This window comes from Aplysia californica, unplaced genomic scaffold, assembly GCF_000002075.1.
Source record: "Aplysia californica isolate F4 #8 unplaced genomic scaffold, AplCal3.0 scaffold00046, whole genome shotgun sequence".
Lineage (NCBI taxonomy): Eukaryota > Metazoa > Mollusca > Gastropoda > Aplysiida > Aplysiidae > Aplysia > Aplysia californica.
Genome location: NW_004797316.1, coordinates 799264 through 825504, shown reverse-complemented (window position 1 = coordinate 825504; position 26241 = coordinate 799264). Strand labels below are relative to the sequence as shown.

The 26241-nt window shown below is 37.5% G+C and overlaps 1 protein-coding gene across 8 annotated transcripts in view; it reads right to left on the bottom strand.

The window, feature by feature from the left end:
• Positions 1-544: 544 nt before the first annotated feature.
• Positions 545-26241, bottom strand: part of LOC101863568 (leukocyte elastase inhibitor) — a 31535-nt gene continuing 5838 nt past the window's right edge. For 3 of the 8 annotated variants that reach the window (XM_005092417.3, XM_005092418.3, XM_035968209.1), the window contains exons 2-6: positions 19906-20279; positions 18994-19155; positions 17829-18043; positions 16794-16892; positions 545-2598 (exon numbers count right to left, since the gene is read on the bottom strand). In XM_005092417.3, coding sequence (XP_005092474.1) covers positions 2269-2598; positions 16794-16892; positions 17829-18043; positions 18994-19155; positions 19906-20260 — 1161 coding nt within the window. In that variant the 5' untranslated portion in view covers positions 20261-20279 and the 3' untranslated portion in view covers positions 545-2268. The other 5 variants (XM_035968208.1, XM_005092419.3, XM_005092420.3 and 2 more) reach the window with 5 other exon arrangements.

Below are 26241 nucleotides of genomic sequence, written 5' to 3'. Positions count from 1 at the left end.
AGGTCTTAGTGGGCAACCAAGCTGGCATGGTGGATGGTTATTGGAAGAAAAAGAAAATCAGAAAGCAGAGAAAATGGAAAAACAAGAAGAAGACACCCCCTGCTACTGGTAACGGAAAAGAGAAGCTTATAGGCTTCAATATTCTTAAGGCAAATGTCTGTGGCTTGGACAAGAAGAAAACACAATTGGGGAAAATTTTGTATGAAAGGAAAGTCCACATTGCTCTATTACAGGAAACTCTCCATTCATCCTGTGACATAAACATCACTGGTAAAACCCCTTATCCATGTAAATGTAAAGGTTGCCAAGGGATTATAACCTATCAGAAATGACATCCAGGGTGAAGTAGAGCTCCTTAATTGGCACCCCGCAGACGTAATATATACATGTATAACAAGTATTTTGAACAGAAGCCCTTTTACCTTTGAAAAAGAATCGAAAAAAATGAAAACCGAGCTTTGAAGACTTTGTACAAAGTACATGTAGACATACTATATATTGTAAAATTTATACATCATGACAAGGAAAAACAGCAGAGGAATCCTTTTAAGAGTTATTAGACAATGTTATGTTTGTTTATTGAGAACGACATAAAATGCATGCATGATACATATTTAGATATATTATATCATATATTATGTGATCTCGATGAATTACAATACAGGGTGATCCAAAAAAACAACCCAACTGTACAATTTTTTTCACATATCTCGCACAAAATATGTACTAGAATGCTGTAATTTGGAAGACATATAATTTATTCAAAAGGAATTTGTTTGACATAAAATTCACAAAGAAAACACTTATTTTTGAACATTGAAATGGTGTTTATAAAAACCACCTATAAATGCAAAATGCACCAATTTAAAAGATCTTGTAAGGAAAGTCATGAAATGATTGGTTTGTTTTTTCCTTTCCTTTTTTTAAAAAGATTTTAATCTCTCCATCCCTGTAACCTTTAAACAATAATTCTACAATGTCACTATTTTACAAAATCAAGTTTTTTCAGTTTTCTTACTTTATAAATTTCAAAGAATACAAGGCTAAAATCTGATGTAGATTGGCTCAAAACAGTTTTTAAAAAGCCATACCACAGCACAAAATTATTAGTACTCCAAGTGACAAAATGTGGGTAAAAGTTTGGACAATGCGCCCACAGCACACTGACATCTTTCAAGACAAGTACTTACAAAAATATGAAAAACAGTTGACATTGGGCCTTCCTTTAATTTCTCTTGGTTAAAAATGTTACAGTCCGAGGGAACGTTTTTAATCAAACTTGGTGAAGCCAAATACTGAACATTAAATTGTCAGCCATTAGAGACTCCAGCCCTTAGAAAGGATCTGCAACATGTTAGTAACCATAATATACACATGTAAATATGTGTCACATATTAAAATAAACATAAATTAGGGTACAAATACATAGAGGTGCTAATAAATGACTCAAAAACGTAAAGGGAATGCAAAAGTCACAAAAGATAAAACAGGTCTGAAACTTCAGACCCGAACGAAAGATACACACCGGCATGATGCACAAGTGAGTCCTTTTTTAAAACTAGAAATACATTATATTTATAAAGGCCTCTATATATATATATATAATTTGAAAATACGCCTTCCAAATCATCATTACATTTCAACAGTTCTCTTAAAGACATTACGAGTTAATAAATTTTTTTGGAAATACACTTTAAAACACAGTTAAAACCCAAGGTCACCTGAACATTTGTGCACCTCACTGCAGCCATAAGACTTCAGTCTCAAACTAGCGATTCTGCAGGTGTAAAAAAGCACGGGGAGCATAGACACAAAGCTGACCCAGGGAGAACAGAAAGAAAATGTGTGTGAAGCTATGAAAAGGATCCATAATACATTCTTAGGGGTAGCAAACTTTAGTCCCCTATCCTTAAAAGGAACCAGTCTTCTTATAATCTAAAAATCTTTTAAAAAGTGTACATTTCGTACATCCCCCCCCCCCCCCCCCACCCCTTTCTTCTTCCCTTTCAAGAAAATTTAGAAAGGTTTTATATCCACAGTGACACAATAAAGGACATCCAGGAGATGGGCCGTGTGGACTTTGCCACTCATGGGTAAATTGGGAAGAGCAAGAACACAACATCCCAGAAGAAAGACAAGCTCTCTGATCCAGGTATCTTGAGAATTATAGACTATGGGCTTTGACATACATGACGGAGAGTATCTGCTGTCATTGTACAGTAATAGAATGTAACCAACAGATAAGAACACTTATGTGGTACATGCAATTCATTTTGTCTCTGGATCTGACACATGTCCAAGAAAGAGCATCAGACCTTGAGACCTATTATCTCTGAGCACCAGTAAAAATGGGTGGTCGACCGTCACTATAATCTGTCTAACAGGTACCATGGCACACCTTGCCATCATTACCACACCAGTAGCAGCTGCAGCTTCCGTGCCTTCTTCGTTGACCTGCACAAAAGCCTTGTGCACTACATTGGACAGAAACAATTCCGGTTTGGCTGTGATTCCACTGAAATCGGCCAAAAAAGCTGAAAAGGCATCAGCCATGCCCAAAGCAGTGAGAGGAGTCTTCAACCCAAAGGAGCTAGTAACCTGCAGGAAACAATAAGAATGAAACCTACAAACTTAATTTTCTTTAATTTGAAAGAGGAGAAGATAATCTTATTAATAGGGAAATTCAGAAACATTGATGAAAGTAGCAATCAGTGGTGTGATCAGGATATATACAAATGATCGTGAGTTGCATTTCAGTCATGTGCAATGCATACATAACAAAAACACATTATGAAGTTTTCATTTATCATTCTGATACTTGTAGGCATGTCTTTCTTTTAATCGAATTCTAAAAAAACTTAGATGCATACAGTGTGTTAAGTACATATTTTCATTTAATATAGTATAACTTAATATTTAATAGTTGGAGTTTTGGCTCAGTCCAATGTTGTGTCCTTGAAAAAGGCCCTTACATGAATATCCCCCTTGGCTGAGAGGCATGTCTGCTGTTTTAGTATGTAAATGACTATGTCATCAGCCATAAAATAGGGCCTATTTCTTTCAGAAGAATATGTTCAACAATTTATGCTTAATTATCACAGAGAACTTCCATTTGAAAAACTGCACAATGTCAATCAAAACAAATAATATATATGTTACCATAAAGGGCAGCAGTTTTGATATTTTTCTGTAAATCCAATAAATCTCCTTTGACATAAAAGCCATAAAGATAATAGGCTGGTAAAACATTTATATCAAAACCACAAAAAGAACTTTAAAAAAAAGAACCTTGCGTATAATAGGCGATCATACATATGACATGCAAAGACACAGTACCACCATGAAAATGAGTTTGCAAAGCATAATAATGTTACAAGTTCCGTCTCCAAGAATACATGCTAGCCATCACATTTTCAAAGTATTCTTTTTGAAAACAGAAGTTTCCAAAGATAAAAAAATCTTTAGTAGATGCCTTTCCACCCAACCAGCCCACCCCAACTCAAATCACTCAATCTAGACTGACTAAACAACAATTCTTTACTTTTTAATAAAGCAAAACGTTTTACTTCCATCGAAAAGTTCATCTTAGTACCTATTAACTGGATATCAAGTACTTATTTTTGTTTACTTTAAAGGTTTCACCATTTCACACTGTTGCCCACGCACCAGGTTTATACCCTGTGACGCCTCAATTTTGACTTTGGCGTCATAAGATGCACAGGCTATCGCGAAAAGAACCCCATTCCCCCGATTGCAAATTTCACACGCCTAAACAAAAAACAAAACTTAAACCAAAACCTGAATAAAAGCCCAAACAAAATGGATAAATTACATACTCAACTGATCACCTTAAAAATAATTCTGCATTAAAAGTATGAGCTTTTTGCATTAGCCGAATTTTTTTCTGCTCTGATATATCATATGCATATGATTACCTCACATTCCCAGGTTAACTAATTTCAGTGTCATTTAGACTTGAAAATGCCCCAAATGATCTGGTCTTGGACCCAGAAAATTTTATACTATGAAAGTGATATGTTGCATAGTGTGACAAGGAATAAGAAATATAAATAAGAGTATCTTGTGTATTGTATGAAAAACAAGCACTTACGTTCATAACAGACATGATGTTTATTTTTTTTTTTAAACATTATTACGTAAATAAAGAAAAAATTAAATTGAGCGAAACTTAACAAGAACATTTGCTATTAAAGTTAAACCAAAATCAAACAAAATGGTCAGCATCCATCACATGTTGTCATGAAAAGAGAGAGGTTCCACTATTCTGTGGTTAATTAAGGAAACCCAGTACATGTATGAAAATCAACATAAGTTAACATAGCCACCAAAGTATATCTTAGGCAAAATAAAATACAATGTGTATTTGTTTACATAAATATCTCAAGCAAGCGAATTACCTTTAAATAAAATTTTTTACAAATATACTGGCGATCAAAAAAAGTTTACCACCCTAAAAGTTCGAAAGGTTCGTCTTTCAAGTTGAAAAATAATGATTCTTCCAGCCACAAAATTCAAATATAAAGTATTTCACAGATAAATCAAGTTTTGAGCAAAAACTTTTTTTTTTTGGAGACTGAAATTTTACGACACGCGGAAAATCCAAAAGTCACACATGTATCAGTACGCCTTGTGATCTCCATGTGCATTCATTACATCAGGGCATCTCCGGCACATAGAGTACACTAGTCTTTCTGTAAAATATTGTTTCAGGCATTGGTGACGGTTTGCTGCAGCTGTAAAAAAATGGTTCTGGGGTTGGAATTCACGTCACGAGCAACACAGTATCCTGTCTCACAGGTGCTCAGCTTTAAATTTGGTGAAATGGCAGGCTGTTGGTCCATTACAGTGCCGTTATTCTGGATTTTAAAAAACTAAATTCTAAGTGACAATGATCAAGTGTTGAAGCGGTTTTAAATAAATACAGACCTTAACTTCATAAAAATCAAAGAATAGAAAAAATCCGCCACGTGGTCGGGGAATCATTGGTGCTGTGAACACTAACTGAAACACCAAAATGTTATTTCCCCATCATTACCTAGTTTTCAGAGAACTTTGTACTACCTACGCAAAAGAAAAAGCGAAAAGACTCAAAAGACTAGATTTTATATACTATCAAAAAGTGGTACTTTTCTTTTGATCGCCAGTAGAGAAGTTTGCCTCTGAAAATTTATAATTTATTTTTTTAAATAAATATTCTTTGGAAAATTAACAAAGTTTAAATTAAGTCCAAATTCATGGGCTGAAGGCCAACTAACAACAACAATAACAACAAATGCAAAGTTTAAATTCAGTTGGAGCTCAGGACAAGGAGGTGGTCCACATAAAAGGGAATTTTAGACAGATGGGTCAACAACTTGACCAAGGAAAATCATATTTCCATTGGCTCTTTTATCAAAAATTGCAAACAAAAAAGGATGGTCTACAACCAAACTAACAATAGTTGTCACAGGAGCACAGCCCAGCGTCATAGACATAGCAGTAGCAGCTGCAGCTTCTGTGCCTTCTTCATTGACTTTGACAAATGCATTATGGTACACCTCATCTAAAACAAGGTCTCTTTTTTCCCCCTCTGTCATTCCACTGAAATCAGCATTTTGGACGTTGAAAGCTTCAGCCATACCTAAAGCTGACAGAAGTGGTTTCAGCTGAAACCTGCTGCTGACCTGTGTGAAATGATCAGAGAAAGAACATTGCTTCACATAGTTCTGACATACAGTGTAACAAAAACTGTGAAAATATTTATTGATAATATACAACCGTATCAAGCAAAACAGTGAAATCAACTAAATCAAAATCACGTGGCAAAACCCTCCTGGGTGAGGTGGAGAGGGAGGAGAGTTGGCTGGACGGAAGGAAGGTAAGCAACAAAGCAGAAACAATGAGGAAGGTTTTTAATTTTATTAAATCTCTTTCAAAAAATAGATTCTCTACTGTTTTATAATCACAACACAGAGAGGGCCCATGTAAAAGTAATACAATCAATACGAATAGGTGACAACAGAAAAAAAGAAAAAAGACCCAAAAGAATACTACAATCACTAACTTGGAAATCTGTTCTATGTTTTTTGTCAATGTTACCATATATAGATCTAAATTCACTTGCTCTTGCTGTCACAGTCATTGCATAGCTAACACAGCCCCTGAAAAAGGGATAAAGAAAACAACCAAAAAAAGAAAGAAAAAATCCACTAGGCATTTATACCCGTATCCCCAATAGCTGTAAATCATCAAAAGATCCATAACTTCTTCATTTATATAAAACCAAAGGTTATAACAGAAATACAAGTTATTTCAAAGATTAACACTGTAATAAACGCCTCTATCCCTCACCCTCCCCTCCTCCTCGATATGTGTTGAGCGATCAGAAAAGGAGCATTGTGTAAAATATAGATCTGACAGGCAATGACACAAGACCTGTGAAAATATTTACATAATCATATCATGAAAAACAGTCAAGTCATTTTCTTAAAACCGTCAAAATCGAACAACAAAACCCCTTGATGGAGGGGGTAGGGGGGGAGGAATGGCAGGAGGGAAGGAAGGTTAGCAAAGAAGCAGAAACAAAGAGAATGATTTTAAAATATGAAATCCACTTCATAAAGCTGATTCCTTCCCCAGTAAAATGAAAACACAGTAACATACCGATACTGCTGTATGTCTTAACACAAGCATATCTAAAATAACCCCCTAAAACAATGCAGTATGGCATATCCTGACTTTACAGAAAAATTACAGCCTTTTGATCAGGAAGGTAAGATGACACGCGTGAAATTTTTTCATCATCAAAGATGTTATTTTATGCAGTCAAATCAAAATCAAGACATCTGTGGCATATTTTACTTAATTATCAATATACAGAAGTTTCGAACAATCTCTTAACACTTAACCCCTTTGTGACACACTGTCAGTTCGTGCTCACCGGGCACAGTTTTGGATCCCCATTTTGAAGAGAAAGAGCTTTGTGCATAATTGTTAGTGATCTACTTTATATTACACTGACTTGCACTTGTAATACGTTGGCGGGTGGGTGGTTGGCAGATGCTCTGGTGTGGTTCGCTCCTTCTTTCCTATCAAGCATCCAAGTCCTTACTTTTTCTTTTCTTTGAATGTTACTCTCAAGTAACACGTCTAATTTTGGTAATTTCAAGATCCTATTTGTGTTCAAGTGTGGTAAAATGCTTACTAATACTAATACATACACTAGCTGTTACTTTATTGTTTTCATGTATTTTGTGCTGTATCAATTTAACCTCTTCGTGACCTATATGAGGTACGCTGTTTTCTATTTTTTCTTAAACAGCTAACGAGCCAAGATGCTTCTGTGATGTAGGCTTTCGTCATGCCTTGCTAAATGTGAGGACCATAATTGCGAACGCCGTTTGTCATTGGTTGTATTTTGCATACTGATTCTATTGGATGCATTTCATCAAACTAATCGCAGATTCACATTCGGGAATATTCTGTAAAAATAGTAAGCAAAGAGTCTTTGCTTACTATTTTATAATCACAAAACAGAAAGGGCCAATGTAAAAGTAATACAATCAATATGAATAGGTAACAGCAGAAAGGGAAAAAAAAAGAACTCCATAAGAATACATTTCAATCGCGAACTATAATTTAATTCACTTATTAATGCTCTCACAGTCATTGCATGTCTGACATTGATAAGACAAATAACACAGCATCAGAAAAAGGGACAAGAAACCAAAAAGACACAAGGCACTTACACCTGTATCCCAAATAGTTGAGACACATCACTAGACCCAAAACTCCATACATGAAAATTTCATATATACCGGTAACTATAAGGTTATAAAAGAAATATTTCAAAGATTAACACTTTAATGGACGCCTCTCTGCCCTCCTCGTTCCCCTTCCAAGTTTAAGCTGATATGTCAAAAAACCAAAAAAATTGTATGTGTCCAGTTTTTTAAATCTAAAAAGGGATTCCATTTTCATTTAGAAAAATAGATGCTCATTAAACTCATTTTAATATATTTTGTCAAAAACTGGGCATTAAATGCTAATTTTTTTTCCATTTTCATCTTAAAAGTTTGGCCTTATAATACCATTGCTCGTGACCGTTCAAAGGTCTTTAATGCAATCTTTAAAGCCTCACTGCTTGATTTTTGTGCGGCACCATAAACATGTATTTGAGCCATGACCTGCATTTCTCCTATTTGCTAATTTTGTATGCAGGAAAAGGAACGTTAAAATACTTACTTTACTTGCAAAAGTTAGCCATCATAGTAATAATAAGGACTTTTTTTCCTCTTTGACAAATTTTTTTCTGCTGATGTGCAGAATAACTAGTCTCACATTGTCAGATGTTTATCAGTCATGATGAATAGATAATATCCCAAGTAACACAGCTCTTGGAAGTATTTCCGCAAAGGTTGAATCAAGGGAATATGAAAGAGGTGCAAGGCAAGGTGTGAAAAGGAAATGAAAATATCTTGTGTACAGCAGCAACGACTATAAACTATAATAAACAGCCAAACATTATTTAAATATATACACAGAACAAATGGACACAGCACCTAAACACATCTGCTAGGCAAAAGCATTTTTAAAATAAAAGTAAACTGCAGATCTAACAAAATCATTAGCATTCATAAGATGTTGTCAGTGTCATGAAAAAAGAGAAGCTTCTTTAAATTATTGTTAATAAAAACTAATATGAGAATTAATATAAAGTTTACATATCATCCAAAGGGTATATCTTAGACTAATTAGAAGATTCGTAAGCATGGATATCTTCAGTAAGTAAATTATCTTTCGATTTAAAAAAATTACAAACAGAAGATTACGTTTGACAAATAACATACAATTTACTTGGTATATATATATAAACAAAGTTCACGAACCCTTCACAATGTGTCTAATTCACTTTCTAAATTCAATTGGAGTGCAGAAAAGAATAGTAAGGTTCACATAGCAGTGAAGCAAACCTATTCACTTTTTGGGCTGATGGGTTAACAACTAGACCAAGGAAAATCATATTTCCAATTTCCATCGGATCTTTTATTAAAGAATTGCAAACAAAAAAGGATAGTCTACGACCACATCGACAGCTGGCAAAGGAGCACAGCGCCGCATCATAACCACTGCAGTAACAGCTGCAGCTTCTGTGCCTTCTTCATTCACTTTGACAAATGCATTAAGGTACACCTCATCTAAGACAAGGTCTCTTTTTTCTCCCTCTGTCATTCCACTGAAATCAGTATTTTGGATGTTGAAAGCTTCAGCCATATTGTACTATTTTACGCTGTAAAATCAAAATTTAGAAATCTGTTGTACATTTTTACTTAATATTCAATACGGAGGCTCTCGGGGTCTAGAGGTAGAGTACGGTGTTCGCCTCTCTTTCAATAGGTCCTGGGTTCGAAACCAAACAGCGACAGAAAATTTTCTTCTCTCAATACAAAAAAGTTCTCCTTTCACCTCCTTCCTTGGTCTCTAACCATGTTCTGTAGCCTACTTTCGTCTCCACTTTCGGCCACCCCCCCCCCTTTTTTTTGCCCCCTCTCCTGGGCTCCTGACTGTTTCTGCTGCCTTTCTACTGCTACCCCTTGGGCCGTTCTTACTGCTGTCTTTCAGCCACACCCCTGATATTGAGGGAAGGTAAGATCTCCGATAAAGGCCAAAAAAATCTCGGAGGTCCCGTGAGCAAGTTGAGAATGTTAAAGATCCCTTGGTGGTCCTAAAATCGATATGAGTGGGCTTCAGCTGTCACCCAGGCAAAATTCAAAATCAGTTCCTATCAAATTGAAAAAGCTTAATGTGTCCCGCACACTCATATGACCTAATGCAGATACCAGCGCCGTAAAACACTTCTAAGAATCTGTTAACACTTTAAAACAGCACAAAATATAAGAAAACAATTTTGCTACAGCCAATGCGTGTATTAGTATTAGAAAGAGTTTTATGACACTAGCAACACAAAGAGATTAGAGGTGTTACAAGAGAGTAACATACAAAGAATAGAAGGAGGAGAGATAAGGACAATAGATCATTATATACTTGATAGGAAAGAGGAGCAAACCACACCAGAGCATCTGCCAACCTCCCACCAGCCAATGCATTTAAGTGCTAACTGGCATAATATAAAGTAGTTCACAAACAATTTTGCATAAAGCTCTTAATCTTTGCTTACTATTCTATAATCACAACACAGAAAGGGCCAATGTAAACGTAATACAACCAATACCAATAGGTGACAGCAGAAAGAAAAAAAAATACACAACCCAAAAAGAATATTACAAACACTAACAAATAAACTTGGAGCCTTAATTCATTTATACTTTCACAGTCATTGCATATCTTGCATTGATTTGACAAAATGGCACCAGAAAAAGGGATAATAAGGGACAGCCCCCCCCCCCCCCCCAACCTTAAACTCACAAGGTATTAACACCTGTATCCCTGATAATTGTAAGACATCACAAGACGCATTACTTCAATGTATTTCAAAGATCAACGCTTGAGTTATTTCATGGATGGGATCAGCCTTTAATGGATGCCCCCCCCCCCCCCTCCCCGCCCTTCCGCTCCCCAACCCGCTGCCCCACAAAGTAGAGTTGATGTGAAACAATAAAAATTCCTTGCTTTTGATATTTAAAAAAAAGGAATCCATTTTCATTTTTAATACATAAAAAAACAACAACTGGGCACCAAGTGCTCATTTTTTTCCATCTTAAAAGTTTAAATATATAATACCATTGCTCATAACTATCGGGTAGCTTTTAAAGCAATCCTTAAAGCCTCACAACTTGACTTTTGTGTTGCACTATGCATGCCCTTTGGAGCCACTACCCGCAGTTCTTCTGATTGCTGATTTTACATGAAAAAAACAAAAAAAACATGCTAAAATACTAATGAATCGATAATGTCCCAAAATGACACAGCCCTAGGAAGTATTTTGGCAAAGACTGAGCCCAGGGAATATGAAACGGCTGAATGGCAAGATGTGAAACCGAAATTATGACTAGATGTAGTGACTGATTTTACAACAGCAAAGACTATATAAATAGCCAAACATTATTTAAATATATACACAGAACAAGTGAAAGTCAGCTGGTACACAGCACCTCAACACATCTGCCTGGCAAAGCATTTTTTAATATAAGTAAACTGCTGATCTACCTAACAAAATCATATGGATTTCAATGTCATGAAAAAAGAGAAGTTTCACTAAATTGTTGAGGATAAAAACCAGTGGAGGAATCAATATAAAGGCTATATATATCTTAGACTTATTATAAGATTTGTTTGCATGGATATCTCCAGCAAGTGATTACCTTTTAATTTTAAAAAAATTACACACAGAAGATTGCTTCTGACAAACAATTTTTTTGGGTGTAAATTAGCAAAGTTCACGCATCCTTCACATTGTGTCTAAATTTACATTCTAAATTCAATTGGAGTGCAGTACAGAGAGGCCCACATAGCAGAGAAGCAAACCTTTTCATTTTACGCAGATGGGTCAACAACTTGACCAAGGAAAATCATATTTCCATTGGCTACTTTGTCAAAAATTGCAAACAAAAAAGGACGGTCTACAACCACATTGTCTGTTGGCAAAGGAGCACAGCGCCGCATCATAACCACTGCAGTAGCAGCTGCAGCTTCTGTGCCTTCTTCATTGACTTTGACAAATGCATTATGGTACACCTCATCTAAAACAAGGTCTCTTTTTTCCCCCTCTGTCATTCCACTGAAATCAGCATTTTGGACGTTGAAAGCTTCAGCCATACCTAAAGCCGACAGAAGTGGTTTCAGCTGAAAGCTGCAGCTGACCTGTGTGAAATGATCAGAGAAGGAACATTGCTTCACATAGTTCTAGCATGGAATGGAATTTAAGCTGTGAAAAGGCTTCAGTATTAATATAATTAAACAAGCACATCATGCAAAACAGTGAAATTCCAACAAAAAAAAAGAAAAAGGAAAGAAAAAGGAAAAGGGACAGGGCAGGCAGGCGGTGGTAGGAGAAGGAAGGAAGAAGTATGAAACAAGGAAAAGAAAAGAGGCACATTTCAAGTTTTGAAATCTATTTCAAACAAAAGATTCCTTCTCTAAAATACCAATGTTCAGGCACCAAACACAAATTATACACAAAAACATCTAAAATGCTCATATAAAATAATGCGGATCTGGAAATCCTGAGGCTACAAAACAATCAAAACATTTTGACAGCTGACACTGAGAGTCAAACACAGAAGGTCAAGGGTGCTGTTTTATGCTGTCCAGTCTTAACACGGAATTATGTTGATAGATTTAACTACAAAACCGTTGCACATGAGAAATTAATACCATCTATCATAAAAAGCAATACAGTTTGCTGGAAACAAGAGGGGTATCATCACCACAATACACTTGCATACATCATCGAAATTGTCACTGAAATTGAAGATCAATTTTATACTAAAAATGACAATTGGAGCATTCATCTTTACTCATATTATTGTCAGGATCTCTTCCTGTATTAATAAAATACCTTTCTATAAGCAGAGTACAGCTGAGGAGATATGCTCATCTATATATGGGCACTCTAGGGATTATAAAGAAGTTCTGATCTTTTACTTGTGTTCAAGCTTAAATTGTTATATTGTATATGAATCGAGACTGTTAAATATATGATTAGTCTTTGAGTAAGTTAATACATCTGTGAATGTGTAGATACATGAAAATTCATTGAAGAAACATTTCTGAGGGCATCAAAATAACATTGAATGGGATGCACAGTAGTCCTTTGTCATATCACAATTTATGCATGGGTGCAGTTTCATCTTTAAAATACCATAGGCCTTTTATAATCCAATTCATGGATTTTCCCCAGTCACAGCAGAGTATGGCACATAAACCTCACAATATTCGAGGGGATACTGTATTCAAGAAAACTACAAAATGTCTGTTTTAAGTACAATTTACTGGATGTAACAAAGTAGGTTTATCATTTTTTATTTCAATTTTGAAATATCTGGGCAATATCTTGTTATTCAAATGCTATTTTAAAATATCTGCAAAATATAGATTCTCCCAGCTGCCTTTTTACAAGCCAGAGAATTTCTAAGAATGGTTTATCCACTGACATTAAAGTTTGGTTCTGAGGGGTAATTCAAGCCAGCTCAGCCATGGCTCCCATGAAGAGCACGGTTTTGGATGAAGTTGTGCACTCTCTAATCATTATTATGAAAGGGTGGTCAACAATCAAAGAAACATCTTTCACAGCACAGCGCTTTTTCCTCATAACAACTGCTGTTGCAGCAGCTGCCTCCGTCCCTTCTTCATTTACAAGAAGGAATGTCTTGTGATAGACTTCATCCAAGTGTACTGGATTCTCTTGACAACTGCTTAAGCCACTGAAGTCAGCAGAGGATGAGCTAAATGCTGAGGACATCCCTAGAGTGCTCAAGGTCGGTTTTAGCATGTGAGAGCACGAAATCTGTGGAAATCACAGGGTCCTTCTCAAACTTGTAACCTGTTCAAGAACTCTTTTTCCTTTTTGTTTATAAACTGTTTTGGAATTGCTTTCCATTTGAAAGGCAGGGTGTGAATGCAAAACCTAGCCTAATAAAATGAAGGTGCTCATGACCAGTGTCTAGGAACAAGAAATACATACTTCATTGTTATTAAGCGAAATCTATACATCTTGCAAGAGAGAGGAGTAATGGCAAAGTTACAAAACAAAGTGTACGGATATAAAAGCAGGCAGTTTAAAGTTATCTGCTCCTTGTCAGAGTATATGTCTATGTCACAGTTATCCTAATTTCTGTCCTCATGCTTCCTTTAATTAAATAATAAGCCGTAACGTATTTTATTTTAAGAACACTTGCTAAGTTCAAGTGAGTAGACAGGACAACAAAATAAAGCAGAGAATAATAAGAAATGGGACAAATGCTTTCTGGTATCTGTGATTTCTCAAAGACAATGCCACAATACAACTTATTTAATTATAGAAAAGTTCATTTGGTATGCATTAAGACATTCTTCCAGTTGATTTATTAGTTAAGCTACAGGGGGGGGGGATGAAAAAAATTCCAGGTTTGTTTGATGTTTCAAAATTAAGTTGTGAGAACAGAAAAATGCAAGTAAAAAAAAACACATGCAGGCCAAAGGAATAATCAGGTTTAGCAAAGGTGTTCAAGAAAAGGCAAGGGAACAGAAGTAGAATAGAGACTCTTTGAAAAAAAATAAGACTGAAAAAAAGGACTAAAAGACTACAGATGGTACAATATTCAGAATGTCACACAGATACATGTGAAATTATGGCCAAACAAAGCCGATAGCTCATTTTAAAGGACCCGTAGCACTTTAAAACAAACCATATTCAAATAACTTTCAAAGCCAGATGGATTCCATCATTCATATTATACATGTTGGCTCCTCAGCCACATTGTTCAAAGTAAAGTATACAGTGAAACTCGGATTCAACGAGGTCGCCGGGCCTGACCTAAAATCTTGTTGAATCTGAGTGTTCCTTATAGCAAACATGAGGTTTTTGTGTAGATAATTACAGGCATACACGCTAGGGCTGGATCCTGCTCGTCAAATTTGAGAGTGGCAATTCGCGATTCAGTCGGCTTCAATGAATCGCGAGTACGCGAGCGCTCGTGGAGCTGTGGCGGAACACTGACTGAAACGGAACAGTGTCATATCAACGCCTCTTGGCGAGCGCGAGTCCCAATCTTGTTGTTCCACCATCCTCTCCGCCCCACACCCTTTGTTGCGCTGCTCTATCAACTGACCTCAATTAGTGACCCCGATAAATCCCCCCCCCCCCCAACCCCATCATTCCCTAAAACAATGGCTCCATAAAATTCCTTCTCTCTATTGGTTGGACCCCGTTCATTTTGTTTTAATAGGGGGGTTGGACTATACCATCTTTTGTAAAATAAGGGGAGCCATACTAAGTGTTCCGTTCCGTTCTTGCGCTCGTGACTCGACTCAGCAGTAGGTTAAACAAGCTACAAGGTGGTGACAGCGACAGGGGAGTGAATCGGGAATCGTTTGGCGATACTGTTCCGCGTTCCGCTGAAGTGAATCGTGAATCGCGTTCCGCAGGAAAGAGTGATGATTCAGTTCCGTTCTCGCGCTCGTGACCCAGCCCTAACACACGCTGTGCAAAAAAAGACCGATTTGTTCAAATGCACGCTTGTGTCATCTTGATTGTTTGCCAACAAGCTGTGTTGCTGTTTAGAGTCTAGCATAAGGCAACTTTTGATTCCATAGACTAGTGAACAATTCATTACGTAGATCTACGTCAAGACTAGTTTATATCAATGTAAAAATGATCAGTTGCCGGGGGGGGACGAATGTGATGCGTTTGTACCTGCGACGTTCCACGCCCGGATCACTGGTGCCCCCCTCCTCCCCGACAAACACACAGTCACACATGTGCAGACCACCCATCCGACCCTGACATGCACTTGAGTAGACATGTGCGCGTGCCAACAACGCATGTGTTGGTGTGAAAGAAGGTCACTGATTGGTCGCATGCAATCAGCTAAGCAAAATAATGGGTCACGATACAGGTGCAGTGGATGGTATCCAGGTATAGATAAAGTTCACTGTGTGAGAAAAATGAGCGAAGCCACGTCTGCGGGAGCTGTTCACCCTGGAAGCAACTTCATTGAATCCGAGCATGCTGATTTAAGTGTTCGTTGAATCCGGGTTATTTTTATTGATTTTAAAGAAGAAGAAAAAAACCACCAAAAAAACTACGACAGGAAGGAGGCCACATGAATAAACCACAGGTCAAAGATCCAATCAATGAGTTGAGGAGGGGAGATCAATCCATAATCTTCCAACTTAGAACACAGCATGTACCCCTCATTCAACATCTCAACCAAATTGGAGTAAAGCAGTCTGCTGCCTGCCCACTATGTGACTACCCCTCAGAGACAGTGGAACATCATCTGTTCTTCTGTAGAAAACTAACTGATTTAAGGGGATGTTTTCTTCCCAAGCTACCCCACACATCTAACTGCCTCTACTCCTCAAAACAACAATTAGAACAGACATGCAGCTATTACAGAAAGACATCAGGCAGAAGAGTTAATGCTCAGATGCTACTGGATCACTAACAACAACAACAACAACAACAAAGAAGAAAAAAAAAGGGGAATCCATCTCCTTTCCTTGAATCCGAGTTCTCGTTGAATCCAAGCTCATTGAATCCGAGTTCCACTGTATAAGATTTGGCATTTGAATCTGTAAACGACCTTAGCCTGATCCATCATGTATAAGAATCAGCTGTGTAGTTTTGAGTACAGAGATGCATATTTAGAGCCACGATAAAAAGCAATAGGAGCTTGCAACTCTTCTAGGAACTTATTTTTGTGCACTGTGTAAAGTACCGTTGGTAAATATATTTTACTAATTACTTTTTTGGGAGGATTTCGATAAGCCATTACCACCTAGGCAAATTTTGAATATTTCAATGACAATCCCATACTGGTGCATTCAATCTGATAACATTTTCCTCTCACATCTGACAAGTGCTGAGGTGAATGCATAATAATCTTGCTATTCACATTTCAATTTCTTTCCTTTTTTCTGTTTACAGTATTCAATTTGCTCTAAGTTGAGTGAAACCAGTAAAGCGAAAAAGTCTTTGAGAAGTCACTGTGAATTCTTGATTGGGCCATAGTATGTGAGGGAGGCAGCAGACACAAAGGCTAGAAATGGGGAGACAGCTGTGGCTGTCCTGTGGAGGTAGCGGAAGGGATCAAAGTGCAAGGAAGATTTAAGTATTAAACAAAATTACAAACCTCAAATTTCGGCAGTGTAAGTTTCACTTCTTGAAAGGGTTTGCCAAGTCTTCCCAACAGACCGGTCAGTTTTTCAGGAGTAAGTGTTTTCACAAGTGCCTGGTATTATCAAAACAGGAAAACAAAACTGCCACTGATATAGAAACATTAAAGTTATTAAAAACCAAAAACCGTACAAAATTATTAGATGATAGAAATAATCAGCAGCCTCTGAAACTATTGCTGCACGCACTTGTTTTACACATTCATTTCCATTCTAAAGATGACTGCAAGAGTCTGCCACACACTGTATTTTCCAAGTTATTTAAAACATCAATCTTAGATTGAAAATATTACTACCACCAAAAACTTTCCCTTCCAGCATTGCAGCACACGCTACTGCAAGTTTTGCAAAAAAGGTTAATATCAAATTTTCAAAGTCCCTTTAATAGCAACCAATGAAAGAAAATTACATTGCAGCAAATCTTCTTAAACTAAAACAGAACGATATCAGAAGCAGAGAAAAGTAGTAAAAAGTATGTAAGTACTTGGCAATATTATATATCTGCAGCAATGCATTTGATACACGTTTATGATAAAATAACTCTTGCAACAACAAAAACATTTAAATTAAAATAAGAGTACACTTCATCTCCTTAAAAACAAAGTTGTAACAGCCCATAGGTTAATCTCCATTTTTAAAAATGCAAAATATTCTAAAAGACCCCGAAGCTGCCTCTCGACCTATTCATACCCCATGTAATAAAGCTCTAATTAGCATTGTTCCATATTATAGTTAGCCATTATAGGATTTTTAACTTATTTGACAGAAAAAAAAGTCCATCAGACAAGTATCACTGAAAAACAACAACTTGAGTATACAATTTATAACACAGAGTACAATGGCAATTACCGAAAGACACCTATTGTAGAAATCTACATAATCAAAACAAGAAAAAAATATAATTATACACAAAGACATCTCCACCCCCCCCCTCTACCTCACACCTCCTTCGAAGAAAAAGGGTAAAACTATTTTAAAGTAGTTTCACAAACCTCTAGTCCAAAGTCATCATTTGGTAAGATGACTACCATTCCCAGATCCTTGCCTTTGTATGGAATTTCAATGGCCGTGCATGCCAGAGATTCATCTTGAAAGAATGCAAATTTGCGCTTGGCAAACATCATTGGAACATCTTTGGTGTTTGAAGGACTGACTTTGAAAGGTAGAGGGCGAGTCAAGTTGGGATTGAACTCCTCATCCCACTTTCCTGTTTTATAAAATAAGACAGAGTTTCAAAACTTAGTAAGTTAAGAAATAAAACAGAGGAAGGTATTGAGGAACATTTGAGACATTTTTTTTCCCAATGTTGAAAAAATGTGTCACAACACGATGGAATCAGGCATTTGTCAATTTTTGGGTGTGTGGATTTATCGGTATAATCTAAAATCTTGTTCATTTGTCATGCTTTCAATGAAAACATTACCCTCTTATCTTGAATAGAAGTCGAGATATTTGCGATTGAAGGAGATAGAATTTGCCTGGTTTCAGATGTAAAATTAGCGAGAAAATAGCTGCCAAAGTATGGAGTCTTTCATTGCTTGAGAGTCCAAGAAAACTGAAAATTTACATTTTTTGTGTCTTTCGCCGTTTCAGTAAAAATCTCGTCATACATGTGTTTTTAAATGGACATAAAAGGTGCTGAACCAAAAAATGAAAATTCAATAAAAATTGCCAAACCCCCGGAAAAATGCCAAGTTTCTTTGATTTTATTATTTTGATGAGCGCCTGATTTCACCATGATGCCTCACACAAGGTGTCAACAGCATTGACTCAGGTCTGGAATATATAAAACACTATTAATGCTTGCAAATAAAGTTGAATTGACCAAAGATTAACAAAACACAGTTATCAAATCATATGACACAGTAATTAACATTTTTGCATTGTTAAAGTTTATATGTAAATTATATATGAACTGATTTACTGCACAAAAACAAGTACCTCAATAAAGATAATGACATGGCACAATGATAAAGATAAGGAAATGAAATTGTCCTGTTTGAAAAATTGCTAATGCACACCAATGAGATTTTCTTCCAACCTGTTGAATTTTTTTTTTTAAGAGGAAGACTGTGCAGATAGAAATTATATTCAAACAATAACTTCTGTTCCTGAGGAAATCTAAAAAAACAAAACGATGCAAAATGTTCTCAGTACCTTTGAAATAAATAGCATTGACCAGTACCATCCGAGTCAGAGCATCCACAGCCCCACGGGGCAGAAGATCATTGATCTTATTTTGTGTTTGTTCAGATACCCATGAGTTAATATTTGTACGCTCCTTTTCAGAGTCTCCTCCAAAGTCAGCAGACACAGGCTCTGAAAACATTTAAAGGAAGTGTTAAGTAAACATAATATCGACATTAAGAACAACTTTTAAAATTGAAAAGTGAATTGTTTTGTCCTGACAATTTCAAAATTTCTTCCTTAGAAAGAAATGGTCATTATGCCATTTCTACCCACAATTAAGTAAACCTAACTCAACAATCTAACATATTCAAATTATTTTGCAGTGTTATTGACATGGGTACTTTACTTTCGAGGAGAAAAAAAAAGCCAGCTGCTTCTATGTGATGTTTCTGAAGTCATCACTGATTTCTGATTAGGAGTAACACTTTCTTCTCCTTTCGACATTCGAAAACCCTCTCTATATATAGAGAGAAAAGAAGAGATTTAATATGCTTTCCTATACCTCTCTCATGATTATTCGAACTTTCATTACACTGGCCTGCTCAGAAAGTGATGTTACTGGCACTGACTCAGAATAGGAAGCTTGAAGAAAGACCTAGTCTTACTGGACCCAAAAACAAGTTTCAAAGAGGAAGAATAAGTCAACTCTTTATCTCCTCTGTCATCAGCTTCTTATGCAGCTGGCCACAGTGTGTAGCTACAGATGTAGGTGCTCTGCACGTTTCCAAAACAATTGTAAGCAACATGCATCAATTTCCCGGAAATGCATCCATTGAAATTGACAGAAGAATAAAGTTCTCCACAGCCCCAATTGACAGTCACCCTGGACCTGTCTGTTGAGTTCTAAAACTAAAAAGCAAGAGGAAGAAATATATTCACCTGCAAGATAAAACTTCTTTGTTTTCTCGATGAACTCTGCAAGCACAGGATAGTTTTTTTCAATAAAGATTCTGTTAGCAGTTGACAACTGGTACTTGTCACAAGGCTGCTGCAGTTTGGAAATATAAGACTGATACCCATCATGGATTGCCTGCTCACTGTTCGCATTCCATTGTAAAGTTGCTGACATATCTGATGCAGTTTTTCCACGCGCACCAAGTTGAGTCATTGCCAGTGCAACTGATATGCTAAATGGGGACAGAAAAGTGTTCTTGTCTTTGTTTTCTTCAAAAATAGTTTTGAATAATTGAAGTCCAAACATGTTGTTGGTGGATGCAATTTCAGTTGTCGCCATTTTGAAATGTTGCCGGTACCTGGGAAAACACAGTTTTAAAAAAAATCAAACAAAAGTCAAATGTGAGGCATCAAGGTGAAATCAGGCCCTCGTCAAAATTAATGAAATCAAAGAAAACGGCATTTTTCTGCCAGATTGGCAATTTTTATTGAATTTTTTTTTTTGGGCTTAAAACCTTTTATATCTATTTAAAAACACATATTTAAGAGTGGATTTTGCTGAAAAAAAGTTGATTAAAGGCACAAAAATGTTGATTTTTATTTCCCAAGGACTCTCAAGCTATTCAAGTTACAAACTTCATTTTCTGGATAATTTTACCTTTGAAACCAGGTGACCCTCACATCTTCATTCGTAAATATCTTGACTTCTGTTCATGATAGATGAGTATTTTTCTCATTAAATACGAGACTAACAAGATTTAAGTTGATACCATTGACTCCACATGCCCAAAATATGACGAGCATGTATAATTCCATAAAATTGTTATACAAAAATTGATCATACTTTCTATGGTTGAATGATAGAATATGGACATCAATGTTCTTTCAACTTTATAATACATGAGCTTCCTTAGAAAAAATAGTCTTGTGTTCACTTCTTTATCATACTTTATGCAGGAGAGAAGTGTGGACATGCCAGCTGAGTTTGTTGTCTATTGCAACACCCAAATACAGTCGAACCAGCCCTGACGGCCACCTCTATAAGACGGCCATCTGTACAAACGGCCACTTTTCATTTCCCCCCTTGCGTTTTTTTCTATAAAATTTAACTGTCTAAAGCAGGCACCAGTCCAACGCGGCCGCGGCCACCATATTTTAACACACAACCCCTATCACAGAAAACAATAACACCTGTCTTAGACGGCCACCTTTGTGACTCCTCATTATGTTTTGTCATAAATTGTGCATTGGCCCCTGGCGTTGTGGGCGGGCCATCATAATCCAATCACCTGTCGTTGTTGTAAGGTAGTCCCTCCAACCGATCATGTTGCCAAGGCCCCTCCCACTGTTGACCAATAGGTAACAAATTTTCAGCTGCTGGTGAGGTAAGCGTATGATCCCTCATAACCCATAAGCCCCGCCCAGAACTCAAACACAAATCGTAAATGAGATGAGTGGTCACTGTTGACCAGTCTGTAACAAAGTAACAATGGACGTCAATATGAACTTGTAACAGAAGCGTTGCTCGTTCTCCATGAGTTTGTTTTACCATAGCACCCGGTCCTCCTTGTCTGATACATTTAGTTTTATTGTCAACTTTGCACAAAAGCAACAACAAAATTCTTTTTAAAAGAAAAACCCCCCAGCGAAAACAACAACAACAACAAAAACAATTCGGCTGCCTTCGGTTGGGACCTCAGAAAGGAACGGTTTGTTTTCTTCATTTTGATCAGTCCTGCCTAAGACGGCCACCTGTCTTATACGGCCACTTTTCTCCTTAACAATGGGTGGCTGTTTTACACAGGTTTGACTGTACTTATAGTCTGACACTTGCTCAATGTTTTCACATTTAATTTCGAGGGGCTGCAGGGGCAGTTTCTTTTTTCTAAATTCAACAAGTTCTTTGGGGTTTTTTCACATTTAAAAGCAGCTTATGATTTTCACATCATTCAGAAAAGTTAAGTACAAAATTCCAGTAAACGGTTTTGTTATGGTCAACCTCAATCAAGATTGTGTAGAAAATCTGTTTTCCGTCATCCGAAGGAAAAATGGCCAGATGTCAAATCATGATCTTCAACAATTCAGATTTACTTTAAGGCAGGTCATGGTTGACAAAATTCTTCTGACAAGTGAAGGCAGCAATTGTTCTGAAGACCTAGACAGTTTCCTCATCAACCTCTCGACAACGAACAGTACCAGCCAATCCTTGACCCCTCCAGATTCTATACCATTGCCAAATGAAATGAAGCAAGCAGCCAGCATTGTAAGATCATGTGAAATGGACCATGTGATACAATTAGAAAATATTGTATCTTACAAAAGGCGGTTATCATTGTCCGAAGACTTGAAAAATGTTGTGCTACGCTTGTTTGGATTTAGCTCAAGACCAGACATCATCAGCTCAAAGACACCACCAGCTAATTGAACAAAAACAGTTCAGTAATTGTTCAAATGGTGGTTTAAAAAAACCTACTGAAAAATTATTCGCTTTAGTGGGAACATTTGAGATGATTTTCCAAGCTTGGTTTTGGAATGTTGTTGGGAGAAGACAAATACAGCAATTATTGGAGAAGAAAATGTTGTCTTATCCTACAGCGGCCCAAGTGACACTAAATGACAGTGGCTGTTGTGAAATAGACAGTCAAGTTGCCCGAATCTTTCTGACAGTAAGGATTTACCATGAGCTGAAAGTCCAATATGAGGAAGAAAGCGAGGCACACAAACAAAGAGAAAGCTGAAAACTATGAATCGTCTATAGGTAAGTTCACACACATCTCCTAGATCCAGTTGTTATAGAATTTAGGTATAAATAATAGTGTTCATAATCTCGTAATACTGGCATTTTAGGGGGACAGACCTTAGAGATATAGATAATATCTAGAATCTAGATCTACCTCGTTCCTCAAAGTGCTTATTCATTTATCTATATTATATGTTTGTTTATCTTTGTTTTAATGAGCACGCTCTAGGTGTAGAATCTTGATATATATTTACAAATACAATATTTGTTTATTTAGGAAGGGTAAAAAGCACGTTGATCAGCTGATCGTGGATGCATAATTATAATATAGGGGTATACTGGTTTCGCTGGCTGGCGTGCCTCGCACAATGCGCAGATGACTTGGCGAACTGACTTGGCCCTTGGACAAGAGAATAGAGAGGCTATGCTTCGTCTTATCTTCCTAGATTTTGGTAGTAGTAGTAGTCTTGTAGAAGTAAAAAAAAAACCTGGTCTACTATTAGATTCTAGTATTAAGTCTAAGCAGACTTAGCTTGTCTTCTACTTCTACTAAGATCTAGATCTAACGAGATTTCTAGAAGACCAAGCCTAGAATCTACACCTACAGCACTGTCAAAAATTTGTGGTGCAACCCATCTTCAAATATCTTTTTAATGGGTGAATCAATGTCACCGATACTTTTCACAGTGCAGTTTGTATCAATTTGTCTTAACGTAATCATATTTTTTAACAACAATTGAGACTAGTTTGTGGCGTCGGTGGCCTAGTGGTTAGGCTCTCAGACTCGCAACTGTAAGGTCGTGGGTTCGAATCCCATCAGGGGCCCGACGTTGTGTCCTCGGGAAAGGCACTTTACACAAATTTTCCTCACTTCACCCAGGTGGGAATGGGTATCCGGCTATAGACAGCAAAAGACCTTGTTAGTTTGTTAGTGTTTGAGCGCTTAATCAGCTGCTTGCACTGTATGCTTCCCGGGAAGCTGAGAAAGTCTCGGAGTGTTCTATGGTCTGCTGGGGTAATAATATAGTGTAAAGCGCATAGAGCCTGCTGTTGAGCGGGGATATGCGCTATACAAATGCTATTTTTATTATTATTATTCTTAGATCAAAAAACTTTTCTTCATAAATTTATATAAAAGGGCCTACTACAAATCTCCTTCACGGGGAAAATGGAATTGTTCACAGTACTTCCCACTTATCACACACATTTTGCGTATAACGGCAAGTCACAGCTCATCAATGACACTGTTAAGTCACAAAACTTGTTACAAGAAATGAATTTTATAGATAACACTTTTGTATTAAAAGTTCTCAAAACATGCGTTCAATAAAATAATCACACAATTAGAAACAAAAGACGGACTTGCTATTAAAAGCAATTTTGTCCCAGCCGTAAGGTAGTGTCTACGTTCTCTAAATGTTAGAGAATGTATGCAAGCTGTCTACTTTCTCTAATGTTCAGTGCTTCCTAGCATGGCATCGAATCCCGGTCCCAGAAGGTTTTTTGTTTGTTTTGATAAGTACAAGTGTTTTACGGCGCTCGCAACTGCATAAAGGTCATATGAGCGCGCGGGACACATCTAATACTTTTAGTTGGTAGGAAATTTTGAATTTTGCCCGGGTGGCGGCCGAAGCCTACTCTTATCGATTTTAGACCACCAAGGGATCTTTAACGTGTGCAACTTGCACACGGGCCCTCCGAGATTTTTCGCCCTTGTCCGAGAAGGCTAGGTGTAGATCTTTCCTACCAGAAGATCAGGGGTGTGGCAGAAAGGCAGCTGTAAGGAGTCAAGGAGTAGCAGTAGAAAGGCTGCAGAAAGAGTCAGGAGCCCAGAGGAGGGGGCAAAGGAGGTGAGGGGGTGGGGGCAGAAAGAGGAGACGAAAGCAGACGACAGAATATTGCTAGAGAGCAGGAAAGGAGGTAAAAGGAGACAATTTTCGAGAAGAAAATTTTTCTGGCACAACCCGGAATCGAACCCGGGACCTTTTGAATGAGAGGCCAACACCTTAACCTCTAGGCCACGAGAGCCCCCAGAAGGTTTTTTGTTGTTGTTTTTTTCTCCTCCTCCCGATCGACCAACAATTTGCCCGTGGCCCCCCAATTAGGGCGAATAGTAATTGGCAGGAGGAACAATTGGCAGGGGTCTGGGAGCCGCAAGAGGCCCCCGTAAGCTGAAGAAAATTTGCAATTGAAGAGCTAAAATTTGGCATCTCTGAGCCTAAAATGTGAAGAAAAAAAAATTATTAGACTCACAAACCAAGGAAGGTCACTATTGAAGTTTAACCAGGCCTAAATTGATAAAAGGAAAAGTATACTTTGTAGGTAAAAGCAGTGGCGGTGGGCGGATCAAAATTTGGGTGGGGCTTAGATTGCTTCCACTGATCTTTACCACCAACTAACAAGCAATAGAACAAAACAGTGGTCATTTTTCTGTACTCACGGTGAGCCACGGCATTTTGAGAACCATTCAAACGAGAAGAGTCCCCTTTGTCTTCCATCTCTTTGATTCTATGTCAAATTCTTGACGATGGCGGGAACGAAGTTGTTTCACCTCCAAATTTCTCTATTTAATTTTCATCTGATGAAAAAGTTGCCTCAAAAGTGGTTTGATGTAATAAAAACTGTCAGGGGCGCGGCGTCACTTCCAGAGAAGGTGGCGCCAAGAACAAATTTATGCACAACGAAAAGTAATGCCTACTTATTACAGGCCTATAAGCTGTAGACCTAGATTTACTATATAAGCCTCTCTCTTTAATTTTAATACCAATAGAGGGACACCTACTTCCATGTGAGAAGAATAGATAAGTGCCGGTACAATCTTTTATATATAGAACTAAAGATAAAGAACCAAGATCGGCGCTCAAGAAGCGCACAGTCACATCACAGCATAAATGTTCACACACAAAACAACTTCCCTCAGATCAACAGAAAAGCACACATTCACAGTCAAGAACACGCATGCACTATTGCCCTCGGGGCATCTTGACATAATGACCCAATTCCCTGATTCATTTGCAGTTCTGGTCTAGAAAGCAGACAGTCAAACCTATTTTTAGACAGTTCGCAACCATGCCATGTCCAGGCTAACTACCACTCCATCCCCTCCCAACCATACAGGCGCCAAATCCATCTTTGGCCCTTTGGCCCAACAGTACAATCTCTTGGTGTGATGGGAGTATCTGTTGTAGCATTTTTGGCTGAGTTGTGTTCTTGGTGATATCTCTTGTGTCTTCCGTCAAACATCTGGACAGGGTATGAAAGAAACCTTTTTGCTATTCTTGGAAAGAAAACCCTGTTTTCAACTGATAAAATCAAATAGTTTATAGACCATTTTGAATTATTTTTACCAGACTTGACACCTAAACAATGAACACTCAGATGGGTTCAGGCAGAGACACTGGTTCAGGTAGCACCGATCTGGGCTTGGCGCCCTCAGTGATGTCAGACGTAGGGAACGAAAGACACGGGGAGACCCATGCGACCGGCAACGGGAGGCTTACCCGCCCTCCTCCCATCAGCCTAATTATAGACACGTTAACTAAAGATTGGCTTACTTAGGGATGAACACTGAATAAGAGATT